A 19,875-nucleotide genomic window follows, 5' to 3' on the forward strand; every position below is an offset into this window, starting at 1 on the left:
AGAGTTCGCATGTTTCTTTTGCTCCTGAACACCCTACGGGGTCTTGCCACTTTCTGGAAGCCTCTCTGACGGGAGGAACCGGGGCCTCCTCTGTGATCACAGCCCACCCTGGCTGGGCTCCTGCCACCACCGCCACCACGTCGCCAGGGCTCAGAGCTTCCAGGGCAGCTTGGAGGGCGGGGACACGGAAGCCGGCCGCGGGGTGCAGCCTTCCCGTGAGACGCCTCTACAGACCCATCGCACTAAGACCAGGCGACGACCGGGAAGTTACGGCAGCCGCGGGCACTGCCTCTGCGGGAGACCCGTGACCTCAGGGAAAGGAGCGACCTCCGGGAGACCCCGAGCCGTGCTTCAGCCGAAAGGCGGGCGATGTCGGAACTCAGGTCCCCCGCGTTCCTGAGAAAGGAGGCTGCAGGGTCCGGGCGCCACCCCCGTTCCCCGCGAGGCCCCGCAGACAGGCCTTGCTCGTGAACGGCCCCCAACAACTCACCGCCGGCAACGGGGGCGACCCCGTTTCACCTGGGGCGCTGCCCACTGCAAACCCACAGCTCAAAGCCAGACACATCGCAGAGCTGAAAAACTAGCTTAGACACCAAGGGAAGCGTGGCACCAGACATCGAGGCGATAGCTGTGTTCGAGGTCAGTTCATTTGGGCCCCCCCGTCTCTCTCTGCCCCCTCCCTGAGGGAGCTCGGCCGTCGAGATTGCTGTAAGGTTCCCGCAGGCTTCACCCCTCCGCGGGCACCGATGGCCAAGGCCAGCAAGGATGTCCCTGCCCCCCCTGCCCTTTGAAGGGAGGGAACCTTCCCCTCAAAGACTCCCTTCCCATCTGGCGGCCGGCGTCACAGGGACACTCCTCAAGAACAACCGAGAGGGCACAGGAACTGGCGTGGAGAGACTCCCGAAGACGCTCCCCTCCGTTCCGGAGAGACGCGGGGGATGGGGCCATCGCCGCGGGCCTCGTGCTGAGGCTTGGAGATGAGCTGCGGCACCTGGCGCCGTCGGTCCTCGGTGGCCGATGCGGGTCTCCGGTTCAATAGCTCCCTGGAAGGACTCGTGTGGCTCAGCGAAGCCGTGATGCCCTGGTTACGGTTCATTTCATGAAACAAGTACAGACTAAATTCAAAGGAGGGAGGGGCCCGGGGCGGGCCTTCTAGCCGTCCCGCCCAGTGGGCTTGTGCCAACGGTGTCCCTGCGAGGGACAGCTGGTGACGGGCGCCCGGAGCGCTGCCAGCCAGGGAAGCTGGGCGGGCCTCGGCGCCCAGGTCTCGAGAGGGGCCGCGCAGCGCTGACCGCCCGCGGGACTCAGCCCCGGCTCCCGCCTGGCGGGGGCCAGCGCACCCCAGGGCCGCTGCCATGATCGCGCCCGAGGCCCCGGGCAGCAGGGACTCTCACCTGGCAGGACACCCCAAGGGCTCAGTGGTCACCTCCCCGGAGCCGGGCGAGGACCCCACTTTATTGGCTGGTCGACTGATTGGCAGTCGATGGAGGTGGAGTTGATGGCTGACCCAGTGACGGCGAAGGTCGCTGACCGACGCTGCCCGGGAAAGGAGGCCGGAGGAAGGCCCCTGACGGAGGTTGTAGATAAGGGACGTGCCTGCCCCCTTTCACGTTTCAGACTGAACCTTCCTGAAGTGATTCGGTCTCTGTAGTTTAAATCGTCTTGCATAAACAGACCAGGCTCCTCTGTTTCTGTAAGGCCACCGCTTGGCACCGTAGAATGGGTAGCTGGTCACGTGCTCTGCCTCAGGCGGATTCTCGGAGGCGTAGTGTCCGACGGTTACTCGGAGGTGCACAGGCAAGTGGGAAGGGCGGCAGATGTTCTTCCTGACAGTTTCCTCTTAACTTAAGGGCAATGGAATGTTTTCAGAGGGACACACATGATACTTTCACATCTTCAGTTTGGAAAGTATGTACTTTTGTCCTTACTTTTTAAATCAGGAAATCTCAGTAAACTTTCTCCAAAGCAGAACAGCTCCTCGCGGTAAAAGGGGCACCGGGTCTGTGCGTGGCTGCGTAAGGCGCCGTGCCCCGCTGTGCTCCGCTGTGCCCGCCTCGGCGGGACCGCGCCAGCCGCCCGGGAGCAGGCGTGCGTTTCCCTGGGCAGGTTTACGTGCAGTCCGCGGGGGAGAAGCACTCACCCGCCACCGCTCACCTGGTCTCCGGGCTTCTCTGTCTGACGGAAAATGTGCGGTCCTCAAGGCACCTGCACTGTTTGTTCATGTATTGATTTTAGGGAGACAGAGGAAGGGGGAATGGGAGGGAGGCGGGGGGGAGAGAGAGAGAGAGGAAACGCCACTTGGGTGCTCCCCCCACGGACGCGTTCGCCGGCCGACTCCCGCGCGTGCCCTGACCCGGGGCGGAACCCCCACGGGCGCATCAGGACGGCACCGCAACCACCCGGGCCGCCCGGCCAGGGCCGGTGGCCCCTCTCACATGGGGTGCGGGCGTCCGGACTGCGTGTCCTTGCCGCAGGGGGTGGCTTTCGCGGTTGCTGTAACAGACAGTTTGAACAGTGTTTCGTTCGCGTTTTATGAGAAAGGCGTGTTCATCACAGATTACATTTAAGGATTTGTTGGTCTGTATTTTCTCCAGCGCTGGGCCGTGAGAGGGGAAAAGGTGGCGGGGGGGGACACCCAGTGTCATCAGCCATTAGATAAAAGGAGCAAAGGGCACAGATTCAAACAAAACGCCCCGGGTAGCAGGGCACACGCTCAGACGCGACCGCTCTCCGCTTTGAAAGCGTCTGCTCTTCACAGTGTGTGTGTGGGTGCTTTTTCAAGTGGAACGTGCGCTTTGGAAATGACCGTTATAATTTTTAAAGCCCCTCACACCCTTTTGTCGTGGTCCTTCTCTGGGAGCTTCTCCTGGAAGCAGGGGGACTAACGGCGACGTCACCTCCAAAGCACTGACATCGGACGGCACTGTTGTTGCCCCAGGAACAGGGAAGGGAACAGAGGTGGATGTGAACCAGACCAAGCAAGTGGCCGAGACGTGATCGTGGCATTGGTGCCGCCACATTCATAACTGCAGCCATTGCCGGGTGTAAATGTCCCCGACATCGGTCATTAGAGTCACAGCCTTTTGAATGAGCTCTTTTCAAGAGGAGTTCATTGCAGTGGATTCAGAATCAACACTTTCACCCTTGGGCTGACCCCGCCGTGAGCTGAGATTGTACCCTTGCAATTTAACTGAGAGGTACCTGGGAGCTTTCGGTACTTTTTGCATTAAAAAAAGCATGTCTTATTAAGATGAAAATGCCCCAGGGATAGTCTAGTTTTGGTTTGTTGACTCCGTGAAGGCAAATAGGGAGAGGGAATGTGACCGGTCAGAAGTCCCCGTGCTTGAAACGTCAAAAGATCAAACCTTAAAACGTGCGTTGGGAGTAAGGGAAGGGTCGTTCATCAAGAGGGCGCCAGCCACGTCTCCCAGGAAGCGGGGCACCCCGCTGGTTCCCCAACATGTCGTAAGAAAGTGCAGGGTCCAGGCGCCTTCGCCGTCCTCAGTCCTTAAGAGGAAGTGGCAGGGGCTGCCTTTATAAAACGCAAGCCCCAAGCAGGGTTCTTGTCACGATCAGCACTTGCGTCCGCAAGACTAAGCAGGCACCTGAGCCCGAAGGCCACAGGGACAAGGCAGCGGGGATGAGATGGAGTCAGAAGGGCCAGGCGTGTCCTCCGTTCCGGGGGTTAGGGACAGAGGGGCTCCTCACGGATGACAGGACAGGGTGCCCCAACCAGCCCGGTGACCGGTCATGACGTTTCCTTAATAACACAGCTATTCCACCACACACTTAAAAGCCAGCACCAGAAATCCTAGCCTTTTCTCAAAAATCGCCTAAGTATTTTTGATCTTCCCATATCTTTCTGCTGTTTGATTCTTTTTTTTTTCTAGTGAGGACTTTAAAAGCTTGCTAAACTTTCTCTGGGTTATAACAAAAACAACAATAACCAGCTCTGAATAGTAAACGATCATTTCCCAAGGTTATCAGATCCACATGAGCAGGGAGCAGCCTGGCGGAGGTGTGGGCAGAGGCTCGTCTCGGGCTGGCGCAGCGGACGCCCGGATAAAGCCGGTTGTCTTAGCTGCTGGAGGGAATTCAAGCTTTGAAGGTGGATTAAGTATTTCAGGCCCCTTGTTTACTTGTGAGCGCCGAAGGCAGAAAAATCCCAATTCGCTTCCAGATAAATCCTTTGAGAGATGTGCTTTATTTACCCAAGAGCTGTACCCAGGATGTTTTCCCTGAGCAATTAAACACGCTCCCCACCCTCTCATCATTCAGCCCAGACCCAACGTGCTAAAATCACCGGTGATTCCTGGTGTCACCAAACCAATTTCAATCTATTGACTTGGCTCCTGAGCACCTTTGCAAGCTGCTTGCAACCTTTTACACTTGGAGACTTCTCTTACCTTGGCAGGCCACGCTGCCCCTCTGCCTGCCGCCGCTCGCTGGCATTGCGCTTCTACCTGCCGGTCCTTGACCTCACAATGTGCAGGCCACCCAGCCGCGGCGCCGCCACCTTCTGCTGCCCCTCACGCCCGCCACCAGCTAGTCGGCATCGTTTCCCACTGTGCGCTCGTCCCTTTAGAGGATGGTGAGCAGGAGCGGAAAACCCGTGACCAAGGGCTTCCTTCTGTAGGAAGGGCGCCACGAAGAAAGTAGCGCAGAGCCCTGGGCTAGACCAGGCGCGAGCGGCGGCTCCATCACTCAGAATGTTCCGGAAGCCTCCCCTGGGAGGAGGCAGATGGGGCGGAAGGGCATTTGCGGCACGAGGACAGCGCCAGCCTAGGAGCGTCCTGGGGTTGGTCAAGGGTGGGACGGGGACTCATTCCAGGCCGCAGCGATGCGTCCCGTGATTCTAGGTGTCACCTGTACGGTAGCAAGTCCCTGGCTCTGTGCCAGGTCACGTCTGCCGACCCGGACACGTGCAGCCGCAGGACAGACGTGTCCCCGAGGCTGCCTACGCACACCTGCCAGGTAGCAGGTCGAAAGCAGGGGCTCAGCTTCGGCTCAGTCTGCTCTCCTCCTGGGTCCCCACCAGGGACCGAGAGGGCCCTGTGTCTCCTGCTTCCAACGGGTCCTGCCCGTTCCTCAGCCGCTGTGACCAAACCAACCACAAAACGTTGCCCCGACTCTCCCACGCAGTGCGAGCCTCCCCGTGCTCACCGTAGCCGGGCCTCCCGGCCTGTCCGAGCCCCGCCCTGCGCCTGGGCTCTGCTGAGGTCCCGCCCTCTCTGCCCCTGTGTCGGGCCTTCCCCAGCCCCCTGCACGCGGCACCGGGACCTGTCTCACGTGCACTGGACCTTCCCCTCAGAGCTTTCCCGCTGGGCTTTAACTTCCTCTTCAGCTGCAGGGAGGCGCGCCCCCCCCCCCCCGGCCCCCCGCCCCCCGGCCCCCTTTTCGGTTGGGTGACTGTGCCCGCGTCTCTCCGTCCCGAGCGTCTGAGTCTGCTGCGCACCCAGGGGCTTGTCCTGGGCTCCGCGCCTCCCCCTCGTCGGGGCTCCCGCTCGGCGGTGGGCGTTCTCTGCGTTTGGGTAAACGGGCGATAGCGGCTCCACCCTCCAAGCGGCACACGGAGCGAGCTTGCTGCCCTGGACCGTCGGGGCTCCGCCTTCCCCCCAACCCGGGCAGCCAGCTCCAGTCACTTTTATTAGCTATTTTTAAAGAAATTCCAAGTGACTCAGAGGCAACATTTTTATGCATAATAAATGGCACCCTGCCCTTTTTACTATCTCCAAAAGTTTGCCTTTTCCAGAATGTTTAAACATTTCTATTATTAAACAAATACTAACACACCTTGTATATTATAAAAATATGATAGACAAATCATTTATATAAATCAATATAAATGTATTAATATTAAAACTATTTTATATAAGCAAATATATAGTTGTTAATATTCAGTGGAATATATTCATTTAATATAAATTTTACAGTAATTTAATAGCACAAATACGTATGTAACATATACATAAGTGACATTATAAAATATATTGTACATATTGATGTCATTTATATTTACTATATTAGAATGTACCTAAACGTAAGATTCTGAAATCACTTACAAGCTATTATGAGAAAGAAGCTTTCTATAGGTGCTTATTGCTCAATATTTCCTATTTTTTAAATCTAAGAATTGACAGTGTTTTACAATTTAAACACGAGTGTATTATCTTTAAAATAGAATATTTAAATATGTGATATTTAAATATAAATACAACACAATCTGACATATGTGTGTATATTCCTGAAATCAATTCGATTATACACAGCCTTTGAGATTTTTCCATTTTTTAAATCATATCTGAAGGTTATGGGCCTGACATTTTCGATCTATGCAAAGCCCTGTAAATTGGCCCAGTCCCGCGCTGCCTTGACTGATAGAAGACCGTGAATAATCAGGTGTCTTGTGAGTTATCTCGGAGCCGACCCTCAAAATTATTCATGAACCCGACGTCCAGGGCCCTTAAATTTGCATAGAGAGACTGAAGCGCGAGAGCCAGGCCGCCGGGCCTCCGGCAGCCCCCTTCCCGGTGGCCGCAGCCATGCTGCCCGTGTGGGACGGGGCCCAGGGACGGGGGCGGTGCGGGGGCCCCTCGCGCAGCCAGCGTGCGCCCAGCGCCCACCCCGAGGGGCTGTGGGCCCGGACACCCAGCAGGGGGCCCGGCTCCGGGCTCTGGTGGGAGCCCAAGCGCCGCTGTTTTCGTGGAGGTCGTTATGCTGATTTTGTACCAGCATGTTCTTATTTCTCATTTTATTTGAATAGCACACAGCTCAGGGTAATTTGGAGGAACACAAAGAAAGCGCTCCCTCTTCAAGCATTTGCCGCCATGGTGACTGAGCCTTGGAAGGATAATTACTACTATGATCGCCTCAAAAGAAACCCACTTGTTTTTCTCTCCGGCAGAAAAGCAATTCCGGGGAGGAATGTAAAGGGGGAAGAGGCTGAACAGCGAGAGCGCAGAGTGTTTAAGTTCCCCTGGACCGGAGCCGCCCTGGGCGGGCCAGCGAGGATAATGTTCGCGCGGGGGCGGGACGGGGACGTGTCCTCCCGCCTCCCACGTCCTCCTGGCTGGGCTGCCGATCAGATCACCACGCGGTGACAACGGGAAGACGGCGCCTGCGTGCGGGGCGCCCGCGCAGGGAGCCCGAGGACACCCTGCGCCACGGAGGCCCGCGGGACAGCTGCGGCCCCCGAGACAGGGGGCTGGGCTTTGGGATGTCACAGGGCAGGGAGGCACTTCGCAGGGGGACAGAGAAACTGCTGTTTGTTCGATTAGCGTCCGCAGGGCCAGCTTCAACCACGGGACCCGGGGGCCCCGCTGGGTCCCCTTGTCTGTCACATTTGGCCCACGTGAACCGGCAGGGACCTGCGGTGACGGCCCCCTTCCTGGGGCAGGGGCCTGCCTCACTTCTTCCGAAGCCAAAATATATTTTAAAAAAGCACATCGCTGTACATTAAGAGCGAGCTCGATGTAAGGCCAATGGCGGCAGAGTTGGAAATAGGAGAGCGCGGGTAAGATCCGGAGAGCGCGGCGTTCAACGACTGATGTCGCGAAAGCCGGCAAATTGAAGTTCGCAGAGAGCAGAGAGTGCAGCCCGGTGTGTTCGGTCCAACGCGAGGAAACCCAGCCCCGTGTCTCGCAGAAAGGCGGCGTGTTCTGAACCCAGCTGCCTGTCTCACCGTGACCCGCTCCCCCAGGCTCCAGAACCGCCTGGGTCGAAGCAGCGTGCTTCTGACAGGCCTACGTGTTTCTACGTCGGCTGTTTGTCTAGGCCCCTACCGCTACGTCGGTAATGAGGATTTACCACTCAAATGCCGGCGCGTCTTGCTTCCCCTATTTCTGTAGGGTTGTGACTACTTGCATGCTATCCTGGGACCAAAACCAACCACGGTGCATGCGAGGCTGGGCAAACACTCCGTGGAAACCAAGAAAAGTAGCAAAAATTCTGCCGTGCGTGTAGACATTTCCCAGGTGACATTCTAAATCAAAATAATTCCATGATAACAAGAAACAAACAAAAGATGTGACTACACTCGGCAACTGGGGTTTAAATCAACTGGTAATGATGGTGCGGTAGTTTGAGGAGGGAGTAACGTGGACGGGAGTCCTCCTCGCTGAACCAAAACCTCTTGCAAATCTCCGAGAGGGAATGCGGTTAGACTGGGCACTGCTTCTCGTTTCGGTCCAGGAATACGAGCCTGCTGACTGTGGACGGAACAGGTACCAGAGCTGACTCTCTTCAAGCCGGTCACAGCAGGACCCCCCGGCCCCCGGCCCCCGGCCCACGCTTCCGTATTGTGAGTCAGCCTGCTTTGAAGGAGCTCCTTAAATATGAATCCAAACTATGATGTGTACGTTTGAAACTCTACTCCAAAGCCGCCCGCAGTGGCCGCCGCCCTGCCCGGGCCCGGGCCTGACCGCGCCTCTCCGGCCCGTGTCCGGTAGCGACAGCCCGTGAGCCCGCGCACCGGGTCGTTCCAGCGCTGTGTTAGCTCCCGGGTTTTGACTAGAGTTTAATGCATCATTAACATCTATGGCACGTGTCTTCTGAGCTTTGAAAAGATGTAATAACTCAACAAAATGGGAGTCAGAATGATATTAAATCAGCGATTTCCGCTCTGTGCCGTCTTTCTCTGTGCGGGGCGGGGGGGGGGGGTTCCCGCTGGGCGCAGGTTGACCTCCTGAGGCCTCCAGGCAAATCAGCTGCTCACAATGCTGACGGGGCAGCGGGGCCAGTGGAGCTGGGAGTCACGGAGCTTGTTGTTCACTGGCACATGTTTGTCACCGTGATTTTTCTGTCATCATCCCACTAAAAGCCATCTTGGGCTCAGAAAATCAGCCACATTTAAAAATAATTTATTGAATTTATTGAGGTGATGTTGGTTAATAAAATAATCAGGTTCCAGGCATGCAATTCCCGGCACGTCGTCTGTATGTTGTGTTGAGTTCACCACCCCAAGTCCCGTCTCTGCCGTCACCACGCGTCCCTCCGGCCCCTCTTCCGCGTCCCCCACCCCCGCCCCTCGGCCATCACCGGATGGTTGTCTGTCTCTGTGGGCATTTTTGTTGCATTTAGACCCTCACCCCCTCCCCGTCCTCTGCCGCCGCCTGCGAGCCGTTCGGTCTTGTCTAGTTCGTTCGGCACGTTCCCCGCCATCCAGCCACCCGCCTCGTTCGCGCATAAGCCGCTCTGACATCGCCCTTCAAAGACCCCCGAGGATTTCGATCTGCCTTGGACGGACCCCTCCAGTGTCGCTCATTCCTTCTGGCTCCTGGTCCCTGCCTGAGAAGCAAAGAGCGGCGTGGAGGTGGGTGTGTAAGCCCCGCGGCTGGGCTTCGCGTCAGCGAGGGGCTGCCGGCGAGGGCCAAGGGACCATAAAGCGCGAGCCTGAGTGTCCTCAGGGACGTGCACAGGCCGCTGCCCGCCGGTGGGCGAACGGGACGATGGAGTCTCGTGGGCGGAGCGAAGCGCTGCAGAGCCGTCGGATGGGCGGAGGCGGGGTTGCGGGTGGGTACAGAGGTGCGGCCCGTAGGAAAACACGCGCAGCTCGGACGAGGAGGCGCATAACGCAAAACGACCACGGCCGCCGTTTCAAATGTTGGCTCCGTGGCACTAAACGCATTCGCATGCTTGCGAACCCTGCGCCACCACCTGCAGGATGCCTTCGTCTGCGCCGAGCGCGCCTCTGCGCCCGTGAGCGGCGGTTCCTGGCCTTCGTCCCAGCTTCTGGCGGCCGCCGCACCGCCCCCCGCCCCCCCGGCACTCTGCGCTCGCCCCTCTTCACTGTCCGCCTTTTCGTGCCCTGCGCTCGGACGCGAGTCTTTTGTAAACAGCGTTCAGTGGTATGTATCGTTGTATCCTGTTTCTTTTTCTTTTTCGAAACCCATTCTGCCCCTCGAGGCCTTTAGGCTGGGGGGTGGATTAGTCTGCTACTGCTGCCGCTCCAAACTCTCACAGTCTGGGCTATTGAAGAAAAGAAGTCCGTTTCTTCACAGCCGTGGAGGCTGGAAGTTCAAGAGCAAGGTGCCGGTCGGACGGGCTCTCCTGAGGCCCCCCTCCTTGGCTCACAGGTGGCCGCCCCCCCCCCCCCCCCCCCCCCGCGCCCCACTGTGGCCTCACATGGTCTTCCGCTGCGTGTGCCTGTGCCCTCGTCTCCTCTCCTTGTAAGGACACCAGTCACGTTGCATTAGGACCCATTCCAATGGCCTCATGTCAATTTAATCACTTCTTCAAAGAGCCTACCTCCAAAATTCTGGGGTGCTTTTGGGTAGGGTGTCAGGGCCTGAATTTTGGAGGGGCACGATGTAGCCCCCGCTGAGAGCAGCTGCCCTGTACGTTTAAAGAATGCCAGATGAGAAAGCGCTTGACTTTCACCATTTTGTTTGCTTCCTGCGCGTGTTGGCAGCTCTTTGTCCCTCACTTCCGCCGTCCCGGACTTCCTTTGCGCTTCGTGGGTTTCTTGCGGCCGCACTTTGTAATTCTCCTTCTCGTTTCCTTCTGTGTATATTCTATAGATGTGTTCTTTTCTTTGTGGTTGCCATGGAGATTACACGCACAAAAAATCTCTTTTTTGCCGCCTTCCCGCCACTTTATATTATTGATGTTACAAATTACATCTTTGTCGTGTTCCTGTTAACATAGATGTATAACGATTTTTATGCATTTGTCTTTAAAGCCCGCAGAAAACAAAAATGTGGGGTTGCAAAGCAAGTTTACAAAATAGTATTTTCTTATATTTCTCTCTGTATTTACTCTCAAGAACGCTGTGCTCCTACACGGTTTTGAGTTCTTACCCAGTGTTCCTTCGCTTCGACCTGCGGAGAGCCCTGCAGTGTTTCTTGTCGGGCGGGTATAACAGACACAGAATCACTTAGTTTTTGCCCCTCTGTGGTAATGTAACTTGTCTCTCATTTCTGAAGGACGATGTTGTTAGACACGGAATTCTCCGCCGACAGCGCTTTTCTATCACCCCGCCACCCTCCGATCTACAAGGGTCCTGCTGAGAAACCTTCTGATGTTCTGCCGGGGCCCTTTGTTCATGATGGGTTTCTTCTCTCTTTCTGGCTTCAAGGTCCTGTGTCTTTGTCTTCAGTTTAATATCTAAGTGTGGGTCTCTCTGAGTTTTCCGACTGGGAATTTGTTGCCTTCCTCAGATTTATGTATCTGTATCTTCCCTCAGATTTTAAAAGTGTTCAGCTGTGATGCATGCAGATCCATCTTGAAGACGGTGGCTTCAAATCTTTGTGCAGTGGGCCCAATGCTTGTGTCTCTTCAGGGCCTGTTTCTGGAGATTAATTCTGTCCTTCGGATAGGCCACGTTTTCTTACTTCTCCGTGTGCCTTGTGGTGTAGGCTACACCCAGGGCGTGGGGAAGGCACAGCGGCCCCTCCCAGCCCCTGTGGACGGCACGGGGAACCTCCACCAAGTGGCACGTCCCTGAGGCTGGGGACCAGCCAGCAACAGAGGCTCTGGGCCTACCCCGGGCTGTCCTGGGCACGCGTCCGCCTGGTTCTGGGTGCCTGCTCCCCTCCCCTGCCAGTCGCTTTAAAACAGCTTGATCCCCCGCAGAGCCTCCCGCATCTTTTCCGCCTCGGGCCCCAGGCGTCTGCCCGGGGCCCCGCTGCTGCCCGCTGTGTGCATGTTTAAGTGCAGCTGGGCGCCTCGGCGCCCCACGGCTTCCGCCGCCCCCGCGCCCCGGCACAGGCGAGGCAGAGGGCCACCCCCAGGCCGGCCAGGGCCTGGCCCACGGGCCCGCATCTGAGCCTTAACAGAGGACAGGCCACTTCCTCCAAAATGCATTTGTCTCGGGCTTCGCGTGGGTCGTTAGCAGCTGCATCTTCTCCACGGGGAAGGGATGAAGCCTTTGTTCTGTACGCACTTAGGCGTCTTCACCACGAAGCTTCCTTCCCTTGCCCTGCTGTTCATTGTATCCTGTCGTACAGCTGCCATCACAAGCAAATGTTTTTATTTTTTTAATTAAATTTTGACCTCTTCCTTAGAAGAAGCGTTCAAACTAAAGAACATTGAAATCCTTGTATGGGACAAGGAGTCTTTGTTTCTGAGGGGTAAGAATAAAGGTGTGATCTAATGTAACTAAACTGTCTTAATTCTTAAAGCGCATTTTAAGTCTTAATAACTGAAGGGTCAAACCTGCCTGATATAAACGTATTCTCTGTGCATCTCCCCAACAACCACACAGAATCGTGACGATGTTTTTCTCTATTGCGTTGCAGTGAGTCAAGGGGGCGCTGCTGTGGTCTCTGACGTGTGTCCAGACCCTGGGACCCCCGAGTTCGGGAGAAGAGCGGGATCCGACTTCAGGTAGGCGATGGTGTCACAGCCTGAGCAGCATGTCCCTTTCTAGCCCGTAGGAAATTTGAGCTTGTCGAGTGCAAATCTTGTGTCCTTTTGATTGAAAGGTATGACTGCCCGATTATTACGCAGCCATCTCGTTTGTAGAACGTGGAATTTGTGCTGGAAATTTCCAGCGACTCCAGGGCGTCTTTCACTGTATGACCCGAGAGCAAGCGTTTAACTTGACATGTACATGATCAACACGTGTCTCCAGGGTTTTTTTCCGTGTTCGTTTGTTAACTTCCAACAGTCTAATATATTTCGGTTAATGTTTAAAAAATAGATCCGGCAAAAACTCAACGACAGCTTTAGTCCCTTTCCCGTTCCATAAACTTGCATGGCGGTGCACGTGGGGGGCAGCGCGTCTCGCCCTAGGAAATGTCCTGGCTCATCTGACGAGGCCCGATGAGCAGGAGGCCGCCTTCCAGTTCCTTCGTCGCGGACGCGGTCGTGGCTGTACTGCCCTTTCTGTGGACTTCGGCTTTCCTTTCAGGAAGCTCAAGATGCATGAACATTGTCCAAGTTACCCCAGATGGAAACTCGTGTTAGGAGAGAGCTTCACAATCAAAAAGAAAAGGGGAATGAGAAATGCACTTTTTCCTCCTTAGGAGCTTGCCATTTTTGGAGAGAGAAACAGAAAAAGATATGTGTTGAGAGGTTAGCCCATGAAATGAGCTAAAAATTGATAGAAAATAGTGATATTTTAGAGAAGGAAGAAGGATGTGTATGTCCTAGGACCTCCTCCCTAGATGCCACTGTCAAATGCAAATAAAGGCAGTTTTAATTGTGTCTCTCCTATGTGGGTGTCTGTATTTATTTTTCTTGTCTGAAGACCCAAACGAGGGCCTGTATTACAAGGTTGAATAGAAGTGGTGAGACGCTCTCGCTTTATTTCTGATCTCAGATGGGAAGCAGCCTAGTTGCCATCTTTAAGAGTGATATTAGTTTTAAATTTTTCATAGAATCTTTTTATCAGCTTGAGAAAATACCCTTTTATTTTTAGTTTGTTGGAAGTTTTTAATCAGAAATGGATGTAAAATTTTGTCAAAAGCTTATCTCTGTATGTTGATGTGATCTTTTTGTTCATCTAGTGTGTTAATATGAATTACATAGATTTTCTGACTGCATCCTAAGGTAAAATTTATTTGGTTTTAATGTATTTTTTTACATAATTTTGGATTTAATTTGATATTTTTTAGATTGTTTGCCTATATGTTCATAGAAGATAACGGCCTCCAGCCTTTCTTCTAGTGACTTAGTCTGATTTTGCTATCAGAGTAGTACTGGTCTCATAAAATTAATTGGGAAATATTCTTTCTTCTGAATAGTCCAAGAAAGTTTGTATAGAACTAGTAATATTTCTTCCTTAAAATTTTGGGAAATTCATCAGGGAAGCCATCCAGAATTGAAATTTTCTCATGAGAAGGTTTTTGAAGTACAAATTCAACTTCATTTCTACACACAGGCCTACTCAGGTTATATGTCACTAGTTGAGTGAGCTTTGACAATTTGTACATTTCAAGAACTTTTTCAGCTCTAAGTTGTCAAACTTATTGGCATAAAGTTATTCATAATGGTCTGTCCTCATCCTTTAAATCATTAATGATATTACAGTTCTAATTCCTGGTATTGGTAATTTCTGTTTTTTTCTTTTTCTCGATCCATCTGACTAGAGAATGTCATTGAATTGATCTTCTCATAAAAACAACAGCAACAACACGCGCATGCACACGTGTGGTTTCACTGGTTCTCCTCTGCTGGCTTTGTCTTGTGTTGCATTGATTTCTACTCTGGTCTTTCATTATTTTCTCTCTCCTCATTACTGTGTGATTTATTTGCTCTTCTTTTTGTCATCTCTTAAGATTGAAGCTATGATTTAAGTCCTTTTTACTTTTCTAGTGTGGATTTTTAGTGATATAAATTTCACTCTAAGAACTGCTTTAACTGCATTCCATAAGTTTTATGTTATCCTTTTCTTGCAGTTCACAATACATTCTATTTTCCTTGGGATTGCTTCTTTGATCCATGAGTTATTTAAAAGTTTCCAAATATCTAGGGATTTTCCAAGGACAGAGAACATATTTTATATTACTTCAGTCCTTTTGAATATATAGATAATTGTTTTCTGGCCTAGAAATTCTAGAAATTCTGTATCTTGGCAAAAACTCCATGTGCCTGGAAAAGAACACATACTATGTCTTGGCTGGGTGGGATGTAGTTTGAATGCCCATTAGGTCAAGCAATTGACAGAGTTATTCAAGTATTTAATATTCTTACTGATTTTCTTGCCACTTATTCTGTTATTGGGAGCGGTATAGGAAATCTTCTATAACAATTGTGGATTTGTCAGTTTTCATTGCAGTTTTATCGGTTCTTGCTTCGTGGATTTTGAAGCTATGTTATTCGGTACATGCACATTGAACATTGTTATGTCTTTTAAAGAAATTCCTACCTTTGATACTATAGAGTGACCGTTTTTATTCTTATAATATTCTTTGCTCTGAAGTCAGCTTTGCCTGTCTTAGCACAGACTCCCCAGCTTTCTTATGATGGTTGTTAGTATGGTGATACTACATGTGGACTCTTATATTTGATTTTGCACTCAATCTATTGCATGGCATTTTTTTTGTTAAAACAGTTTTCAACAAAATTCTTCCCTCACATACTATTGAAAAAGGAATGAATATTTTAAAGACCTTTCTCAATAAGCATGCTTGTTCTTTTTTTAATGCTATCATAACAATTGACGTGATACTTCCTTAAATGTTACCCAAAGTGTGGAATATTAAATAATAACAATAAGCTTCCTTAAACTAAAATATGACGCTCTGGCTTCCATCTTGAATTATGCCCTCCACATGCGCGGTTTTGTATGTCATGCGTGGGTCGCTGGCAAATAATGATTTATTGAGTTATGAGTTCTTTCAGATGTTCATATGCTTCAAAATATTCTATCAGCCACGTTGCCCGTATTAGTATCACTGTGCAGCTTATCAGAAAACGCTCCGAACACCAGGAGGCTGCAACCCCCTGGTGGCGACCACAGATTTTCAAACATTCTAATTTTTATTACACAGCTTGAATGTTGTCATTGGCTGTACATTTTTTCAGTTATTTTTCTCTATTAAAAAGAGTCATTTGCTTGTTTTTTTTTAGCGTATCTCACAAATATCTGGTTCTAAACAGTAATAGCTTATCAGTAATTCTTCAAATGAAAAGGTGTTCCGTGAAAATAAACCAGTTGATTCAGCAAACTGTCCAGCATGTTGACACATGGTTTTCATGGGCATCAGAGGTGCCTCATCTATTCGAGGGGCAAGATTGATTAAAATTCATCAGTATCCTGCCCAGTCAAGGAGTGGACGCGGGGCTGGCTTCTTCTGTTTCCTTTTCTTCCTTGCCGGCGCGTGGCGCTGGCGACCTTGGCTGTGCGAGGTCGCGCCGGCCTGGCTCGCCGTTGCTTGCGTACCGTCCGTGCGGTGGCGGCAGGAGGGGAAACACGCCGCCCCCCAGGGAAGGTCTCCCCGCCGCGGGGTCCATGGGCCGCACGTTGAGAAGAGGGTATGCCCTCAACACGTGCGTTGACTGTATCTGGAATACAAATTATTGTCGGAGTTATAAGGAGAAAGAACAAACGAAGAAAGAAACGTGCTGTTCAGATATTTGCTTTATTGCAACTGAAGTTAAACTCACTGCCACCCCCGCTGGGAGTTCGGGGCTGTGTCGTGATCGTGGGCAGTGGACCAGCACGGCCGACACCGGAGCTTCGACCCCCGGCCCCCACACGTGTTCATGCTGAGGCCGGAAGGGCGCAGCCGCGTGACGGTACCTGGGGGCCGTTAACCGAAATGACGTGTGAACGTGCCTGGCATATAAGCAGCTCCTACAAACGCGGGGGTTTTAAGCAGAGCAGGGATAGTCTTAATTGTTTAAAGTCTTTTTGAGGCTTTTTAATGAAAGGCAATTCAGTTTTGTCTAAATTCTTATGATCAAAATAAATGACTAACATATAATCCAAACTAATGACCAACATTGTCAAGATGAGTGGATAAAATTCATTTGTAGTTAGCGCTGTAATTATACGTAATTGGGGGCTGCTTTTATTTGAAAAGACTTCACTGTATTAAGTTGGAAAACTATTCCTCATCTGACGCATTTATACAATTATTCTTGTTTCTTTGGAAATCTTTTTTTCCCGTAGACTGTCTAAATATTAACTTCTGTATTATCCATTAAAAAATTGTATATAAATGCAAAGCTTTCTTGTTTGAAGCCAGATAAATTTGGGGACAGTTTTCCTCACTGCTGACCTTCTCTAAGAGACCAAGTGTATTCCTTAGAGCCACAGATTTAGGGAGAGATTGCTAGAAAAAGTCAGCAGCCAGCACATGGGGATGGAGCTGCAGCAGCAACGCGGTGCGCGGGCCGACCGCGGCCTGTGTACACGTCCGCCCCCCAGGCTAGCGGGGTGCGCACAGTACGCGTGGGCAGAGGCAATTACCTCCGTTTCAGCCACTGCAGCTGCTGATGCGGTTCCTGAGGTTTGAAATAGGATCTTACTGACCTCACAGCCCCTCTTGACCTGAGTGGTTTGTCCAATAGTAAGATACTTATTGCGATTAAATGTTCACACCTGCGAGGCAGGACCCCTGGATCGTTTGGGGGCGTCCCAAAGGCCACGTGAGGAGTCAAGGCCTGGCTGAAACCCAGCCTCGAGCCCGGGCTTGCGAGCCCGGTGCTGGCGTGGGGCCGCCTGTGCGCCGCAGCGGGCGGGGCTGCTGTAGCTGGGGACCGGAGCCGGCGGCGGCGGCTGACTGTGCGAAGGAAGGACCCGCAGGGACGAGCCGCCGCCCGCTCCGCACAGCAGACGCAGCAGGCCCTTTGCGTACAATGCAGGCGTTGGATGTGTTACAGAGGCCGACGCTAAGTATATACATTGGGGCAAAAGAAAGTTTACAGGCGTGAGTACACAAAACGCAGTTTATTCTTGCATTGTTTATTAATTGTGTTACTTCCCATGGGAACAACTGGAAACTCGCTTTTGCCCTATCCTGTATAACATATATGCTTATAAGTGCATATAACATCTACACTTAAGTTACATAAACTTACATATCATAATTATATGTATGCATATATAGTCACAAGTCACAGAATCCTAAGGTCTATTCTTTAAAAAACCTTTGTCACACTGACAGCCCCCCATCCAGAGTCCCGTGTGAGTCTGCGCTGCGATTTTCATCTGATGCACGCAGGCACGGGGGCCTTCCCTCTCCCCGCGGGAGTGGGAGCTCGGGAAGGAAGGGGCTTGGTTTTCTTCATTGCTGTATTCCCCACACGTGAGCACACGCCTCGGCTTGCAGCGAGTGCACCAAGGAGCAAATATTTGTAAAATCATTCATGTTTACTGTTCTATAAGGAGTGTGTTCCTATTTTCCTGTTATAAGGCAATGACAAATGCTGATTTGCGTACAGAATTTTGATTGATAGGTGGATCCTCAGGAATCTAATTATTCCCAGGAAGAGAACGAAGGAGTGTTTCCCTCAAATTCTGCCGGGCGCTGAGCCCCCACTGCCTGCCAGACGGTTTCTGCGCGTCTCCGCAACCTTCATAGCAAGACGAACATGCAGATGCCATTATTACTATTATTAAGAGCTTGTTGAAATGTGCAGCCTGCTTTTTTCCCATCAAATAAAAAATAGTGCATGAACGAAAGGAATTAGGTTCTGGGGGTGTAATCTGCCACATGGTGACCGTAGCGAACGTATTGTACCGGATACTTCAACGTTGCGAAGAGAATGGATCTTAAAAGTCGTCACCCCCACCCCAAGAAAAATAGGTGACTGGGAAGTGATCGAGGTGACAGCCGGCATCACTGTGGTGTCATTTCGCAGTCTAGGCGCATATTCCGCCATCCATCCCATCGTGCACCTTAAACTTCCGTGATACTGCGGCTCAGTGATATGCAATGAGGCCGGGAGAAAAGAGATGAAACAAGTTAATTTTGTAAAAATTAGAAATAAATCTATAGTCGGGACTTCGTTAGGCAGAATTTGGACACTAGAATGGGAAGAACAGGGACTTTGAAAAACGAAGAACTATCTGTCGCTGTTTGAGGCTCAAGCGTCGCCTGATTTCTGGAAGCACGTTGGGCCTGCTGATTTCTCAAACAGCCGCTTGCACCGGAGGAAAAATAAGAGGGAGGGGGAGACTCGGGGACCTGCGTCGCCTCTGCCCTCTGCCCCGCGGTCAGTGAGGCAGGTCGGTGGGGGCCGACCACCCTCAGCCCTGCACGTGCAGTGGCACCACCGAAGTCCGCTGACTCGCGCCCTGGTGCCAAGTGCGGAAACAAGCTTTGGGAGAGACGCACATTTTCCCTGCCCTTCACAGGACAAGGGCACGTGGCTTTCTGCAGGCAGGCACGGTTACGAAGAAACTGCAGGAGCCTGGGGAAAATATTCGCCAATGGTTACTGCGCTTTCAAGGAGTGCCGCTGTATTTTTAAGAACTGTTTAATATTTTCTTATTCACACTTGTCAACACCGTTATGCCCCGCTGAGGAAGGGGGTGCTGCGAATGTTGCCGATCTCATTTATCCTGAAGCCGTCTCACAAAGAGCCCCCCAAGTAAACCCCACGGAACATTCTCCCTCCCTCTTCCAGCCTTTACAATATCAGCCGTAGTAAATTAATTCTTCATCAAATAATCTTCATTAAACAGTGCCCTGGGGGAATAGGTCATTGTTATTTAAGCATACGTTGATTTGTTGGTTTAAAAAACACAAAAGAGAGTTGAGGAAATTTAGTAGCTGGCTGTGCCCTGCGGTTCCTCGGTTTAGGGACTGCGGGAGAGCAGCGGTCCTCCGGTCCTGCAGCCCGTCCCTCCGTCTCCGGCGCCCTCGTCTGCACAGGGGCGGGTGGACGCCGGCGACAGGACTTCTGGGGTCTGCTAGAGTTGAAGCTCCTTCCTTGTCCCTTAGTCACGACCCCGCCGTCATCTGGTTTTGAACGAGACCCTACCGGTCGTCCACGACGCTGTCTGGGCGCGGGCTGCTGCGGGGGCCGCGGGAAGCCTGCATTGCGACCGTCACCGATGAGCCGAAGAGCTGCCAGCTTTAAGGACAGCATCGGGGCAGCGGCCATCAAGGAGTCCACCCGCGCATTTGTGGGGGCCAAGCCCTGGACTCCCCGACACCGCCAGCTCCTGGAAGGATCTCCAGGACCTCAGATGGTTCATTCTCATGCCCCAGATAGTCCCGCCCAAAACGCGCTGAAGAAAACGCTGAAGGGTGGGTTGCACTCCTGGGCCCCTCACGCTCCGGGCAGGCCGACCCGCGTTCCCTCCCCCGGCGCTTGGCTTGCTCCCGGGGGCACGCCCTCCGCACCCGAGGGTTCCGATTTAATTGGTCCGGAACAGGGCCCAGGGATTAGGATTGTTAGATAAAGTCTTAATTGCGGTAACACACACAGGACGGAAAATTTGCCATCCTAACCATTTCTAAGGCCACAGTTCTGTGG

The 19,875-nt window shown here is 52.3% G+C and overlaps 1 protein-coding gene across 1 annotated transcript in view; it reads left to right on the forward strand.

Moving 5' to 3' along the window:
* The window catches only part of CSMD1 (CUB and Sushi multiple domains 1), a 720,682-nt gene that overhangs the window by 478,993 nt on the left and 221,814 nt on the right, over nt 1–19,875 (forward strand). Inside the window, exon 8 of the mRNA XM_054565852.1 lies at nt 12,237–12,324. Within this exon, the coding sequence (XP_054421827.1) occupies nt 12,237–12,324 (88 nt within the window). The remainder of the gene's footprint in view (nt 1–12,236; nt 12,325–19,875) is intronic.

Source organism: Pteronotus mesoamericanus, unplaced genomic scaffold (genome assembly GCF_021234165.1).
Source record: "Pteronotus mesoamericanus isolate MK-2021 breed Mesoamerican mustached bat unplaced genomic scaffold, CSHL_Meso_final contig_169, whole genome shotgun sequence".
Taxonomy (NCBI): domain Eukaryota; kingdom Metazoa; phylum Chordata; class Mammalia; order Chiroptera; family Mormoopidae; genus Pteronotus; species Pteronotus mesoamericanus.